Raw genomic sequence first — 14,762 nt, 5'->3', positions numbered from 1 at the left:
GTTGAGGTCTTGCCGGCTTTACTTCTGGCTGGTTTTACTACACTGTGTGTAAAAGTTGCAGGGCGAGGTCGGTGGGTGAGGAGTGGTTCCATGGTGGATGTACAAGTCGGTGTACTCCACGAATGAATAATTTCGGTCACCACTTTCACATAGTTTGAAGTTCGTTCAAAAGTTTTAACTACTGAAGGAGGACGTGAGGGAGGACACCTGCGTTAGGGATTCCCTGAAACACCTGTCGGGGAAAACCACCGCAAACGTTTCGATTCTTGAGGGGGTTCGGGCTTGCGACCCCAGGAATCATCCGCCGGGATTGTTATGCCCTCTGACTCGGAGGCCTTCGGACTGAGCACTGCATAAACACTCAGAGTGGCCACTGTGTCTCCGTTAAACATTTTTGTCTGTCTCACTAACCACACTGCATGACACGTATCCATCCGAGTGAGCGGTGCTCTGAGAGATGGTGAGAAGTGATGAGTCGCTATAACTGATCCCATTAGAAGATGCTGAAGTGGAGGTGAATGATGAAAGTGGAGGTGAATGATGAATAATTGGTGAGATGCTGAATCAAAGTGCTGACTTTGGTGTGTTTCTGTAAGATGTGGTGGTTATATTATGGGTGCTGCTGAGAAGTCAAGGAAAAATTGGGGAATGGTGGTGAGTTAAGATATGTGGTGAGGGTGGTGATGTTGTGAGTCCTCGTGAGACGTGATGAATTGGTAAGACATCTTAGTTGGTGAGACATGTGATGATGGTGGTGATGGTTTCAGTACTGGGAAGACGTGATTAGATTTGATAAGATGCGGCGAGCCTGTGAGAGATGCGGTCATAATAATGATATTGTAAGTCCAGGTAAGACGTGAGGAATTGGTTATATGTAGTGAGTTGGTGATGGCGGGAGTCCTGGTGAGATGTGGTGATGAAAGCGGGCGTCCTGGTGAGATGTGGTGATGATAGCGGGAGTCCTGGTGAGATGTCGTGATGATAGTGTGAGTCCTGGTGAGATGTGGTGATGATCCCGTGAGTCCTGGTGAGACGTGGTGATGATAGTGTGAGTCCTGGTGAGATGTGGGGATGATAGCGTGAGTCCTGGTGAGATGTGTTGATGATAGCGTGAGTCCTGGTGAGATGTGGTGATGACAACGTGAGTCCGGGTGAGATGTGGTGATGACAGCATGAGTCTTGGTGAGATGTGGTGATGATAGCGTGAGTCTTGGTGAGATATGGTGATGATAGCGTGTCTTAGTGAGATGTGATGATGGCGTGAGTCTTGGTGAGATGTGGTGATGACAGCTTGAGTCCTGGTGAGATGTGGTGATGACAGCATGAGTCCTGGTGAAATGTGGTGATGACAGCGTGAGTCCTGGTGAGATGTGGTGATGATAGCGTGAGTCCTGGTGAGATGTGGATGATAGCATGAGTCCTGGTGAGATGTGGTGATGACAGCATGAGTCCTGGTGAGATGTGGTGATGATAGTGTGAGACGTGGTGATGATAGAGTGAGTCCTGGTGAGACGTGGTGATGATAGCGTGAGTCCTGGTGAGACGTGGTGATGAGAGCGTGAGTCCTGGTGAGATGTGGTGATGATAGCGTGAGTCCTGGTGAGACGAGGTGATGACCAGGTGAGTCCTGGTGAGATGTAGTGATGATAGCGTGAGTCCTGGTGAGATGTGGTGATGATAGCGTGAGTCTTGGTGAGATGTGGTGATGACAGCGTGAGTCCTGGTGAGATGTGGTGATGATAGCGTGTCTTGGTGAGATGTGGTGATGATAGCATGAGTCCTGGTGAGATGTGGTGAGTTGATGAGATTTGTCGAGTGCTGTTGAGATGTGGTGATGATAACGTGAATCCTGGTGACATGTGGTGATGACAACGTGAGTCCTGGTGAGATGTGGTGACGACAACGTGAGTCCTGGTGAGATGTGGTGATGACAACGTGAGTCCTGGTGAGATGTGGTGATAATATCGTGAGTCTTTGTGAGATGTGGTGATGATAGCGTGAGTCCTGGTGAGATTTGGTGAGTTGATGAGATTTATTGAGTGCTGTTGAGATGTGGTGATGACAACGTGAGTCCTGGTGAGATGTGGTGATGATAGCGTGAGTCCTGGTCAGTGTGGTGATGACAACATGAGTGCTGGTGAGAGGTGGTGATAACAATGTGAGTCCGGGTGAGATGTGGTGATGATAGCATGAGTCCTGGTGAGACGTGGTGATGATAGCGTGAGTCCTGCTGAGACCTGGTGATGATAGCATGAGTCCTGGTGAGACGTGGTGATGATAGTGTGAGTCCTGGTGAAATGTGGTGATGATAGCGTGAGTCCTGGTGAGATGTGGTGATGACAGCGTGAGTCCTGGTGAGATGTGGTGATGATAGCGTGATTCCTGGCGAGATGTTGTGATGACAACGTGAGTCCTGGTGAGATGTGGTGATGATAGCGTGATTCCTGGCGAGATGTTGTGATGACAACGTGAGTCCTGGTGAGATGTGGTGATGGTAGCGTGAGTCCTGGTGAGAGGTGGTGATGATAGAGTGAGTCCTCGTGAGATGTGGTGATGATAGCGTGAGTCCTGGTGAGACGTGGTGATGATAGCGTGAGTCCTGGTGAGATGTTTTGATGATAGCGTGAGTCCTGGTGAGATGTGGTGATGACAACGTGAGTCCTGGTGAGATGTGGTGACGACAACGTGAGTCCTGGTGAGATGTGGTGATGACAACGTGAGTCCTGGTGAGATGTGGTGATAATATCGTGAGTCTTTGTGAGATGTGGTGATGATAGCGTGAGTCCTGGTGAGATTTGGTGAGTTGATGAGATTTATTGAGTGCTGTTGAGATGTGGTGATGACAACGTGAGTCCTGGTGAGATGTGGTGATGATAGCGTGAGTCCTGGTCAGTGTGGTGATGACAACATGAGTGCTGGTGAGAGGTGGTGATAACAATGTGAGTCCGGGTGAGATGTGGTGATGATAGCATGAGTCCTGGTGAGACGTGGTGATGATAGCGTGAGTCCTGCTGAGACCTGGTGATGATAGCATGAGTCCTGGTGAGACGTGGTGATGATAGTGTGAGTCCTGGTGAAATGTGGTGATGATAGCGTGAGTCCTGGTGAGATGTGGTGATGACAGCGTGAGTCCTGGTGAGATGTGGTGATGATAGCGTGATTCCTGGCGAGATGTTGTGATGACAACGTGAGTCCTGGTGAGATGTGGTGATGATAGCGTGATTCCTGGCGAGATGTTGTGATGACAACGTGAGTCCTGGTGAGATGTGGTGATGGTAGCGTGAGTCCTGGTGAGAGGTGGTGATGATAGAGTGAGTCCTCGTGAGATGTGGTGATGATAGCGTGAGTCCTGGTGAGACGTGGTGATGATAGCGTGAGTCCTGGTGAGATGTTTTGATGATAGCGTGAGTCCTGGTGAGATGTGGTGATGACCACGTGAGTTCTGGTGAGATGTGGTGATGACAACGTGAGTCCTGGTGAGATGTGGTGATGATAGCGTGAGTCCTGGTGAGATGTCTTGATGATAGCGTGAGTCCTGGTGAGATGTGGTGATGACCACGTGAGTTCTGGTGAGATGTGGTGATGACAACGTGAGTCCTGGTGAGATGTGGTGATGATAGCGTGAGTCCTGGTGAGACGTGGTGATGACCACGTGAGTCCTGGTGAGATGTGGTGAGTTGAGATTTATCGAGTGCCATTGAACGGTGATAATCGACGTGGTGAGCGTGTGACGTGGGATGTGTGCGGGCATTGCAGATGTTGCCTTTGTCAACCCATTGGTGTCTGTGACGTCTGACAGCTTGCGACCGACGTCATCATCCGTAACTCCTCCCTCCTTATTTATTTAATTAGTGCTGCAGCTTCTGCACGTGTACCAAAACAGACGTCGAACATGACAAGAGATGTGACGTCATACTTTGCCAACTACCAAACTACCACGTGATGCAAACGTCCATCGCACCACCCACAGTGCCAGGTGGTGATGTGGTGCATCCACGCAACAGCAGCAGCGATTGCTGGGAATGGAAAGCACGTGGTGAGTGCCGTGGAACCTTTGGGAGTGCTCTGGGGGGAATGGGTGGTGGTGAGGACGAGGAGGGAGGAGGTGCAGGAGGTGCAGGGAGAGCGAACCGGATAAAAGCGGTACACTCCACTCGTCTGAAGGAACCACCATGTTTTGATCGTCTTGAGCCTTCATTACGTCGTGACACCTTTCAACGAAACAAAAAAAAAAACGGCCACAAAACACAGGTGGCCGCATAACACAGGTTTTCCCTGTAACCATAAAGGGAAATCCCGTTTTCCGTGTGGACGTCTCGTGAAATTGCAATAAAAAGGTTAAACGCGCGAAGAGAGATCGCACAGGATTGTGATTGTGCAGTTTGTTGAAACGTCGGTGCGGCAGAACTGAGGAATGGTGAGGGTGGGAGGGGAGAGGACCGTGGAGGGCGTGCTGTGCGTGCTGTGCGTGCTGTGCGTACACGGCCTCGAGGGCAGCAGCAGCAGCAGCAGCAGCCTGTGTGTGTGTGGTGTGCAAGGGAGGGGGCGGAGCTCCAGGCTCCGCAGAACACGCTGATTGGTCGGCGCCCGGCGGACATCGGCGAATTCCTGCGATGGAGTTACGAGTCGGATCCCGCCCGGCGGATCCATCCGCGACTTGGGACCGAACTTTCGCCGTCCAAGCAGCTTGAGCAGCGCAAGCCGCACCGTCTTCAGGAGGCATCGGCGCCGAACGAACGAAGGACGACGAAACAACAGGGGGGTTTTGGCGCGACCGCTCCAGATCCCGGAATCGTGCGTCCGCGGTTTACCTCGTACCAGGTCGCTCACACATATATGCGTCTCCGCGAGTATGTCGCAGAGTTTGGGGGGTGCGGGCAGAGGTGGGAGCGAAACTGCAGCGAACAAAGCCCCCGCGGGTCGCTTTCTTGTGGTTAGAGTGCGAGGATAACCGGGCAGAAGCCGTACGGGAGCTTCTGTTCCGAGGCTGGGAAATCTTTTCCGCGTGGAGTTGGTAAGTCGAACACTTTGTTGGGTTTTTTTTTTTTTCTTTCATATCAAACCTGCTCCTTCCCCCGAACTCGGCTCACTCCAATCGGTCATGGTGTAATAATCTCCCGCCCTTCTGGTCGCGACATGATTCTCGCGTTCGACGTGGGATTGATGTTTAATGTGAAGCTAAAACGCTGCTGCTTCCTCCAGTGCTGGCTGGCTGTCCGCTCGATGTAGACCGTGCATGCCGTGCATACCGTGCTCTCTGGTCTAACTGGTTCTTTGTTCAGCGGACAGCGCCCGTTGTTCATCGTTACATTTGATGAAGCCACCTTGTCAGCAGCAGCAGCCTTGTCGGTCCATGTAACGGGCCCGCGCTGCTTTCACTATTTAGTATGTTTTATTTATTTATTTTAAAAATGGACATACTTCCGACAAGAAATCGCGCATTTTAAGGTGCAGTATATGCTTTCGTGTTTTTTTTTGCTGATTGCTTCTTCTTCCTCTTCTCTTGTGTTTTTTTTTTTGTCTCGTGCCGCAGGCATGGCTGAACCCATGATCATGCCTGTTAATAACCACGCCATATTCCCCGGAACCGCTGGTCCAGCTGCTTTATCGTATCCGTACCCGCCGGCAAGGAGCCAGTTCTCCGGGAGACCGTACGGGCACGCGTGCCCGGTGAGCGGGCAGTACCCTTCCTGCCACCCTGGCACCGCCGGCCGGCTCTGCAAGCCCCACCATGGAGCCGTGGGGCAAGCCGCGGCCCTGGGACACGTCGCCGGGGCAATGCAATCCCACGGCCACCCACATCACCCTCATCCCCACCATCCGCACCACCACCCGCTTCCTCAGCACCACCAACACCCGGGGGCGTTCCTGAGCGGACAGGGCGGGCATCAGCACCCAGCTGGCCCCGTTTCCGTGACTCTGCAACAGCAAAAAATGGCCAGCTACCCTCTGGGTACTGTCTCTCCTTACGGGGGTGCGGGGCCTGCCATGCAGGGCTACTACCGCCCGATGTCCGCTGGCCTTATGCTGCACCAAGCGACCGGCTTTCCCGGTACGCCGCACACGTTCGTGGCCTTCCCCAAGGCGGACTCTGTGGACGAGGAGCTCCTGATGTCTGTGGTGAGGGAACTTGGACTGGACCGGGTCCAGGAGCTTCCAGAACTGTGGTTAGGGCAGGATGAGGTGGATTTTTTGTCCGGAGCCTTTGTGTACGGACAATGAGAGGTGGTCCCTGACTTTTCGGAGCAAGTGCCCAAGACCGGAACATTTGGGCTTTGGTGTTATTTTCTTATATAAAATAATTTTAATTGCCGCGATTAAATGAAGTGGGATTGAAATTTGTACAGAATGTGAAATGCTTTTGCCCTAGGTGGACCTCAAAACCCATTTCCACATCTGACCCCTTCCGATTAACAGCAGGCTGCCAGCAGACGAGCGACCCCTGGTGTTCAAATCCCACCACGTTTCAACTTCCTGCCCTTGGCTTTGGAGGGTTTTTATTTTATCAGATCCAGAACTGGACGAGTATCCACGAAGGCAACACACGAGGGCGTGAATGTGACACGTGCCTTCCATAGAATACCACAACCACTGTAATGTTTGTTTTTACCGTTAGCGTCACTGTGCAGATCTTGTACCCGTTTTATCTACCCCGATTCTGGGTCTGTTCCCTTTCGAGCATGGAGACCCCGGGCATCTGTGCTCAGCGTAGCCCTTCCATTCCCTGCCCGTCACGTCCGTGTAGGTACTTTTATGAACCACTCGCCTACCTGTGGGTATGTAGCACGTAGATTGGAACCTAACCCAATGCTTTCTTTCCACCTCATAGGGTTTGTATTTAGTTTCTAAATTATGAACCACCTGACTGAATAAAGTCTTGATTTTGCACGTTTGTGATCCACTGTGTTATGGAGGCTTGGCAATTGGGAGGAGCAAAACCCTTACCGAACTTCAAGTTTGGATAATCTTTGACATACTACCATACGGTACTGCTGAAGCCCTTGGCAAGGATTATCCTGGGTGGTTTGCAATTGATAAGGGAAGAATTTGTAATTTTTTTCAGTGCTAGCAATCTCACTTTTTCAGGAACACTGTGGGGTCTTTAATGTCCACAAACCAATACCAGCACCCAGGATTCCCAATTTAACATACACTCAAGGGCTGGCACACATTGATGAATCTCCCTTCCTGGAAGACACTGGGATGGTAGTTTATAGCTGCATCAGAATTCCAACGCAGGTGAGACAGCTGAAACGTCTCGGCCGAGGCCATCCTGCCAGCCCAGATTTAAAGCCTTTGACATTTACGCATCCCAAACTGTTTTTTCTAAAATTAACTTCCCCATAGTTCGATTTAACAGCGGTTCTGAAAAAAAAAGACACTGGAAGCGATACATTGAAAAGTATGAAGCGTTTATTTTGAAAACCAAAATTACTTTGTCCGACAAACCGAGGGATTCGTGAACCCTTCCACTGTGGCAAACATGGGTGCACCACACCCCGTAACTATTTTGAAAGGTCGAGCCTTCGGGCTGCGTTGCTTTGAAGGAAACCTGGAACAGTCTCATTTCCCACAAAACAAGCATTAACGTTCCTTCACGAATGGGATTCCAAAACAAGAAACACCAAACAACATGTAGTCAATGAAGGCTTTATTTCCTATTCAAAAGGAATCTGCTCCAGATGGGGCTCAGCCTGCTTGTTGTTGTTTAAGGGTAAGCCGCTTGTCCCTCTCTTCTGCGATTGTCAATCTGATTCCCTTCCCACGTGGGAGGGAAACCCATGCTTTCTGGGCCTGAAAAGAAAAGAAAAACTTGATATCACAAGCCATTTTAAAGAATAACCGCTCATTCAGGGATGACAAACAATACAATCTCGCATGGTAATCAGACTGATGTAAAGTGCACGCACCCGAAACAGTCGGGCATGTCATTTCACACAATGTTGCCATCAAGCTGACAAGTAACAGCTCCCAGCGACCGTCGTGAAACATTACTTTTGGCTCTCATTTGACTGTAGGTGGGCACAAAGCTCACTCCAGCTTCGATTAAGGCCAACAACCAACTTCGATTACCTTGGAAATTCAACCCACCCCCCCAAAAAAAAAATCCAACAACACCACTTTAACAAGGTTACTCTTGGATACAAAACACGCACCTTCCCGATGACAAAGATGTTCCCGAGACGGGTGGCAAACGTGTTTCCAGCAGAGTCCTTCACATGCACCACGTCAAAGGAGCCGGGGTGCCGTTCTCTGCTTGTAATGATACCGACTCGACCCAAATTGGCACCACCAGTCACCATGCACAGATTGCCTGTGAGGAAGAAGAGGGAAGGGTGGAGGGAGGGGCTGGAAGTCTTTCTTGAAGATATTTTCACGCAATACCGAAGTTCCGATAAAGTATTCCATGCCTCGATCTCAGCCCCATATCCGCAGAGTCATCCTACAGTCTCCATTGTAAAGTGACATCACAGACCGCTGAATGTATAATGAGCCACAGGTACCTTACCAGTCTCAAACTTTATGAAGTCTGTGATCTTGCCGTTAGCAAGGTCGACTTGGACAGTATCGTTCTCCTTAATGAGGGGGTCTGGGTAACGGATAGTGCGGGAATCATGGGTCACGACGAATGGGATTCCTTTGACGGCGACCCGACGCTTCCGAACCTTGCACAGCTTGTACTGAGAAGGAATAGGAGGACACAGGTAAATAAAAACATTCATATAGAGGGTTAAATTTAAGGAAGAGAAAGAAGAAATGAGAAGAGTCTTCACCTGTACCACCATCCAGTTTTGCGGCACCACACGAGCGATTGGAAGTGAAGATGCACACTCACCTTCGCCTCTTCAGCAGTGATGCGGTGGATGGCAAAGCGTCCCTTCGTGTCATAGATCAAACGGAAGTTCTCACTTGTCTTGTCGATGGTGATAACGTCTGCAACGAGAGAGCAAAGTATCAGAACTGCTCGCCGCAAGGAGTTGGGGTGTATGATATTAAAATAAATAATTGAGTCTCAAAAAGTCCAATATGATGTCGGTTCATCATGTTACCAACAAGCCATGGGGTAAATTGGCATTTGGTGACGGTATCCGAATCATCTCTTTTGGCAACAAAAAATCTGCTCAGGACACAGGCAGCCCAGAACAGGCTTTGTGCAGCCATTTACAAAAGTTGCACTCGATAAATAAATCCATGTGAACTCACAGCTCCCTACCCATGAATCCAGCAGGGTACGTGACGTCTGTACGAACTTTGCCGTCAATCTTGATAAGGCGCTGCATACAAATCTTCTTCACCTCGTTATAAGTCAGCGCATACCTGAGCCTGTTACGGAGGAAGATGATGAGCGGTAGGCATTCACGCAGCTTGTGTGGACCACAAGAGGGTCTTGGAGCCTGAAAGACGGAAGCCAGACAATAAGCGAAAATATCCAGAAGGGTTAGTTGCGTGTCCATTTGACACCTGCGAGCAAACATCAGCTTTATGTCAACATGTCAACTAACCAAATGTCAACACAGTCAACATCTCAATAACGACCACACCCTTCAAGTTCACAGCTCTACATCAACAATACATGAATAAGAGTAGAGATTGCAAACCCTTGGCAGGACTTTTGAGTGGTGTATTTTTGTAGGTTTTTGGGTAAATCCAATATGGCTGCCAAATCATGTGACCTATGACATCATACATGACCCTTTTGTTCCTCATGGATAGGCAGTCATCTGTGCAAAGTTTCACCTCAATTTTTTCAGCCATTTCAGAGAAATATATATATATATATATATATATATATATATATATATATATATATATATATATATATATATATATATATATATATATATATATGTATATATATATATATATATATATATATATGGCTGCAAATCACATGACCGACATCAAAAACATATTTGGTGGACCATTTTTATCCCTAGATAACCCTCAAAAACTTATACTGCTCGGGTGTAGTTATACATATGCAATTATGACATCATAACGAAGGCACTTATGATGTTATAAAAAAAAATACTACACTCCCCATGAGTACTTGCTATGTGCCACTTGTACATCCATGGCTTGGGGAACACTTGTATGAAATTTCACCTCCAGTTGTCCAGCCATTCTGGAGAATTTTTTTTCAATAAGTTTTAGGGTAAATCCAATATGGCTGCCAAATCAAGTGACCGATGACATCAATAATCTATTCTTCTGTGGATCATTTTATCCCTACATGACCCTCAAAAGTTTTCATACTGATCGGAAGTGTTCTACATATGCAATGACGTCATTTTTTTTTTTGTTAATCACATTCCCCAGGAGGAGTACTTGCTGCGTACCAAGTTTCAATTAGTTTCCTTGGTGCGGTTTCAGAGATAGAGGTCCAAAGTTTTTTTTTTCCCAATATGGCTGCCACACCAAGCGACTTATGACGTCATAATTAAAACATTCTACACGAGTAGTCACACCAATAGTGAAAATTTTGCCTCGATCCGACAAGCGGTTGCAGAGAAAAACACGAAACTCCTGTGCGGACAGAATGCTTCGGCGACACCGAAGCAGTCTCTTGGCAAAGGTCACGCTGGGCGGTTTGCCGTTACAAAGGCCAGCAGGCATCGGAGAAATTTGTAACGAGTTCACGATGGCAGTGATAACTCGCCTCTTCTTCGCAAAAAAAACGCATCGAGAGACGTTCAACTTACACCCGACGAGTGGTTCAACGTCCACATCAGGGACGGGCACGCACATCGGTGGCTCGACGTGCCTGTGAAACACCAGGGTGGCAGTTTATCGGCAGGTCCAGCTTCATGCACCCAGAGGTGAGTGCACTAAACTACGAGGGCATCCTCAAAGCTCCAACCACCGATTACATCATCCAAAACACTTTTGAGAGGGACAACCCTTCGGTGTTTTTTAAACACGATCATGCGTTTATCCGAAAGTATTAAAACGGCTAAAAAAACACTTGCAACATCAGTAATCACGTGCTCTTTTAAAAGCGAGCGACGATCATTCCCCACTCATCCACCCAGGACGTTACTCCTCAGCCGAAAACACACTCCAGTCCTCCCACGATATCTCGGGTTACCTTGTGTGTCCAACCTTAAAACAACGCCTGGCACAGACAACACGTGTACCGAGCAAATAGCAAAGGGAGGAAAAAAAATTCATTTTGGACTCGTGCACTTTCCAAAGGTCATGAAGATCAATGAAACACGATTTGAGTCCGAGTTTTCTTTCATTCTTTCATTCATTCATTCACTTGGCCAAAAGATTACGTCTCATAAGATTATATTATAAACCAGCTCGCTTCATTCATCGTTCTAATAAGTCCAAGGAAAGGCTTGAGGTTCCGATCGACTCACAAAAACTCCGGTGAGCTTGTCCAGCATCCAGTGCTTGGGCGCAGCCAAGCGCTTCAAATGCTTCTTCGGGCCTCGGGCCTACACAAGGCAGTAGAGGAGAGATATTTAAAAATACAAATTGATCGAAACGAGCACAAAGAGAGCTCGACGTGACACGAAGGTAATAAAACCGTGCGATTCCAACATCACCAATCGCGCTGCCACGTTGGCTCTCAAGCCGAGGCGTCGAAAACAAGGCCCGACGTGATGAAACCATCGAAATAACACAAAACTCCACGTAAAAAAAACATGGCATCCGTGCACCTCACAACGAGATAACCCACAACCTACACAAGCGACGCTTAAAGCGGCGACTAATGAGTCGATGGAAGCGGATTGCGCGAGATCGGCGAAAACGCTCTCACCATGTCGACGCCCTGGGAAGGAAAGGAAGTTCGCTCTCCCACAATGCACCGCTTCACCGGAAATACGCGATAAATTCGCCACAAACATTTCGTCTCATTTGGAAAGCACATTTACCACACAGATTTTTTTTTTTTTTTAATTTAATAATAACCGCAAAAAACATTCATTAATGCAACACTCGCGATTTTTCCTTTTAAACTGCGATAAATAAGACGTGCTACAAAATGCAACAAGAGTACGTGGCGTTTCATCGCCGTGTCCAACGATGTTATTTCACTTGTTATTGTTCGGAGAACTTCGGCTCTTTTTTGTGTCTTAGATTTTATTCCACGATTTTGTACTGAAAACCTTTTTTTTTTCTCTGCGAAAGGATGCGATTCAGTTTATGGGCGGGGCCTCGATTTGCGTGAGTGACAACTTCCGGTGGGCGGAACCTTATTAAAATGTGGGCGTGTCCTTCACTTCGCTCTTCAGTTGTGACGTGTCCGGCATCAGGCCATTCCAGTGCCCAGTGCTGTGCATTGGAGTTCATAATCTAATAAATAATTCTCATTTTCTGTCCGTCTGTGCGTCTGTCTGTGTGTGTGTGTCTGCCTGTCTACCTGTCTGTCTGTGTGTGTGTCTGCCTGTCTACCTGTCTGTCTGTGTGTGTGTCTGCCTGTCTACCTGTCTGTCTGTGTGTGTCTGCCTGTCTACCTGTCTGTCTGTGTGTGTGTCTGCCTGTCTACCTGTCTGTCTGTGTGTGTGACACCAATCACGCCAAAACTACTGGGCCAATTGCCGCCAAACTTGGCACGTGGACCAAGTTCCACCTCGTGGTGAACATGAGCGACTTGGTTTCATCTGTAGTCGTGAGCGGAGGGAGGAGGCAGGGGGTTGGTGGGAGCCTGGAGGGAGGGGAAGGGGCAGGAAGAGGGAGCAGCGTTGCCCGGCAACGCCAGGCACCCCCTGCTAGTTAGTAATATAATTATGACTCGGTAAATACGTCATCGATCACAACAAAGAGGGACAGAGCGTTGAAAAGGCTTGTAACAATGCGTGACGTCACAACAATCTGGCTATGAAAATACACTGCGTTCCGCACTGTATTTAAAATATTATTGTGAAAAAATTGCAAACGTTCTATTATCTCGTGAAAATGGCGGGAAATGAGGTTGGCCCTTTAACGACTACGTTTGTAGATTTAGAAATAGTTCCAAACCATATAAGGATTCATGCATTAAGAGTTCCTTTTGATAGCAAAGAACACGTTGTCCTGACCATCCCTGTCTTGTATTTATGGATAAGTGTTGTTCTGCTTGATAAGGAATTCTTCCCTTCAATGTGGCCCTGATCCCCAATATCCAGATCAGTTACTTAATAATGTCTACGTCATACATGTTAACATCTGCTCTTGCATGAGCCTCGATAACCGGGTTAAAAAAATAAATAAATCAATAACACACTTTACTCTTGTGGATGATTTTGCAGAAAAAGCTTTTGGTTTGTCCAAATTAAAGTTTGAGAAATACACTTAGTTGTTCCGTTAGTGTTCCCATTTGAGCACTGCACACATTTAAAGTAAAGTTTGAGAACTTCTCAACAGCCGTTTCATGATGCTGGTACACCCAGGTTCATAATCCTGCATAATCTCCTTGACTACGAACTACTACTTCTCTGACGACCCCAGTCGATCCCACCTTCTGGTGAGATTGACTGGGGAGTGTTTTTGACTTGTCTTTCACAAACCATCAAATTGCAAATGACGGCCAAGATGGCCTCTAAATGCCAAATGACTGAGCTTTCATCCTTCGTCGTGCGAGGTCTTTCCTTGGCCAATCCTGACTTTCAACAACATACATACATTTTTCAGCTTGATGGAGTGCTGCTCCCTCATTTTGGGTTGGAGCATCTGCCTCACACAATAGTTGCCATTCCTGATGCCATGGGAAGCGATGCCCTCAAAATCATTCAGATCTCCCAAGACTACGTAAGCTGAGTATCTCGGACAGTTACCTTTCACATGTTGGTGACCTCTGTATTATACCGCCTCCTTTTTTGGTCTTGCACCCTCTGCCCTCTCTTGGCTCTGTGCCTCCCAGGTTTCTGCAGGGTGCACATGGTCTGTCAGTGACCCTCTTTTTGTTAAACTTCCAAAATCCTGGCTCACTGCTCACCTCCACTCATTTGTTCCTCTCTTTTCTCACGTGTGGAACCAACTTCCCCAGTCTGTTCAATCGCACTCTTTCCTCCGGCGCTTCAAGACAGCTTGTTCACCTCCACGTGTCCTCCCCCTCTCCTTGATCTCACTCTCACTTCTACTTTTCTGTTGGTGTTTCCCCCCTTTCTACTTTGCCCCCCTTCCATTCTCCTCCACAAGCCTCGATTATGTACATACAAAACAAAGAAGAAGAAAACACATGGCCAGGCCTGACGTTTGATCGAAGGTGATTTGGGCAGGAATGTGGAATTTGTTCAGGACATCCCACATAACTTGCCCTCTCTTCATTGAAGCACACCTGGGATCTCCAACGTCCATCAACTAATGCTAGCAGACGGGACACCCAGTTAAACGGCCATCCGACTGGTCAGTGCACACACCCTGCCTGCGAAACACCACTCCGAGTTTATTACCGATATCGATGTAAAAAGTTCATTCATGGCTCACAGGTGTGTTGTTCCTGCTCTTCCATGAACCTGCTGCTGACTCTTCTGATATTTTTTGGGACGCAGTAAGTCCTCACTTAACATCGTCCCGGTTAATATTGCTTCGTTAGTCACTGATCTATTAGAGAACATACTCACTTAAAGTCGTTCACCGTTCCGTTATAAAGTTGTTTGAACTTTTAATTTAGTACCAAGCTAATGGTTTTCCTCATTTTAATAAAGCGACGGTATGTACCATACCCGAAATACTGGTGTACAAGCCCACCCAGAGTACTTACAGTATCGGCCTTGTATACACCGAGCTGTGCATTGATAACATCGGTGGTTGTGTCACCCTCTCCGATC

General features: G+C 47.9%; 2 protein-coding genes and 1 non-coding gene across 6 annotated transcripts; 1 reads left to right on the top strand and 2 right to left on the bottom strand.

Annotated features, from left to right (window-relative positions):
* The first annotated feature begins 4,616 nt into the window (after positions 1 to 4,616).
* LOC147010598 (uncharacterized) lies at positions 4,617 to 6,888 on the top strand. 3 transcript variants are annotated; one of them, XM_085860557.1, is made up of 3 exons: positions 4,617 to 5,014; positions 5,283 to 5,385; positions 5,534 to 6,888. In XM_085860557.1, the coding sequence occupies exon 3, from the start codon at positions 5,536 to 5,538 to the stop codon at positions 6,220 to 6,222; it is 687 nt and encodes a 228-aa protein (XP_085716683.1). In that variant the 5' UTR covers positions 4,617 to 5,014; positions 5,283 to 5,385; positions 5,534 to 5,535; the 3' UTR covers positions 6,223 to 6,888. The 3 variants fall into 3 exon arrangements, with proteins under 3 accessions (XP_085716683.1, XP_085716682.1, XP_085716681.1); XM_085860556.1 differs by having other exon boundaries at positions 5,203 to 5,385; XM_085860555.1 differs by lacking the exon at positions 5,283 to 5,385 and having other exon boundaries at positions 4,651 to 5,014.
* A 748-nt stretch (positions 6,889 to 7,636) lies between these two features.
* On the bottom strand, positions 7,637 to 11,846 carry LOC147010596 (small ribosomal subunit protein eS4). 2 transcript variants are annotated; one of them, XM_085860553.1, is made up of 7 exons: positions 11,771 to 11,846; positions 11,367 to 11,444; positions 9,215 to 9,395; positions 8,837 to 8,934; positions 8,510 to 8,681; positions 8,157 to 8,314; positions 7,637 to 7,794 (listed from the first exon to the last, which is right to left on the bottom strand). In XM_085860553.1, exons 1-7 carry the CDS (start codon positions 11,771 to 11,773, stop codon positions 7,690 to 7,692), a joined length of 795 nt encoding a protein of 264 aa, XP_085716679.1. In that variant the 5' UTR covers positions 11,774 to 11,846; the 3' UTR covers positions 7,637 to 7,689. The 2 variants fall into 2 exon arrangements, with proteins under 2 accessions (XP_085716679.1, XP_085716680.1); XM_085860554.1 differs by having other exon boundaries at positions 11,556 to 11,776.
* Positions 7,924 to 8,057, bottom strand: LOC147010597 (small nucleolar RNA SNORA16B/SNORA16A family). Its single transcript, XR_015052622.1, has one exon. It is a non-coding gene; the product is annotated as a small nucleolar RNA SNORA16B/SNORA16A family (small nucleolar RNA).
* Positions 11,847 to 14,762: the final 2,916 nt, after the last annotated feature.

The sequence above is a fragment of the Eptatretus burgeri genome, chromosome 16 (genome assembly GCF_056783735.1).
Source record: "Eptatretus burgeri isolate ZD-2024b chromosome 16, Ebu_testis_v1, whole genome shotgun sequence".
Taxonomy (NCBI): domain Eukaryota; kingdom Metazoa; phylum Chordata; class Myxini; order Myxiniformes; family Myxinidae; genus Eptatretus; species Eptatretus burgeri.
Note: the sequence above shows the minus strand (reverse complement) of the source record. Positions and strands in the feature narration are given on the sequence as shown.

What these genes read in the sequence shown, in the direction of transcription:
- LOC147010596 (XM_085860553.1), bottom strand. An exon ending in ACAAGCTCACCGGAGTTTTT is followed by an intron (nt 9,396 to 11,366) that starts GTGAGTCGATCG and finishes TCCGTCTTTCAG; the next exon opens with GCTCCAAGACCCTCTTGTGG. An exon ending in ACATCTTTGTCATCGGGAAG is followed by an intron (nt 7,795 to 8,156) that starts GTGCGTGTTTTG and finishes TTTTCTTTTCAG; the next exon opens with GCCCAGAAAGCATGGGTTTC.
- LOC147010598 (XM_085860557.1), top strand. Translation starts at nt 5,536, where the DNA reads ATGGCTGAACCCATGATCATGCCTGTTAATAACCACGCCATATTCCCC.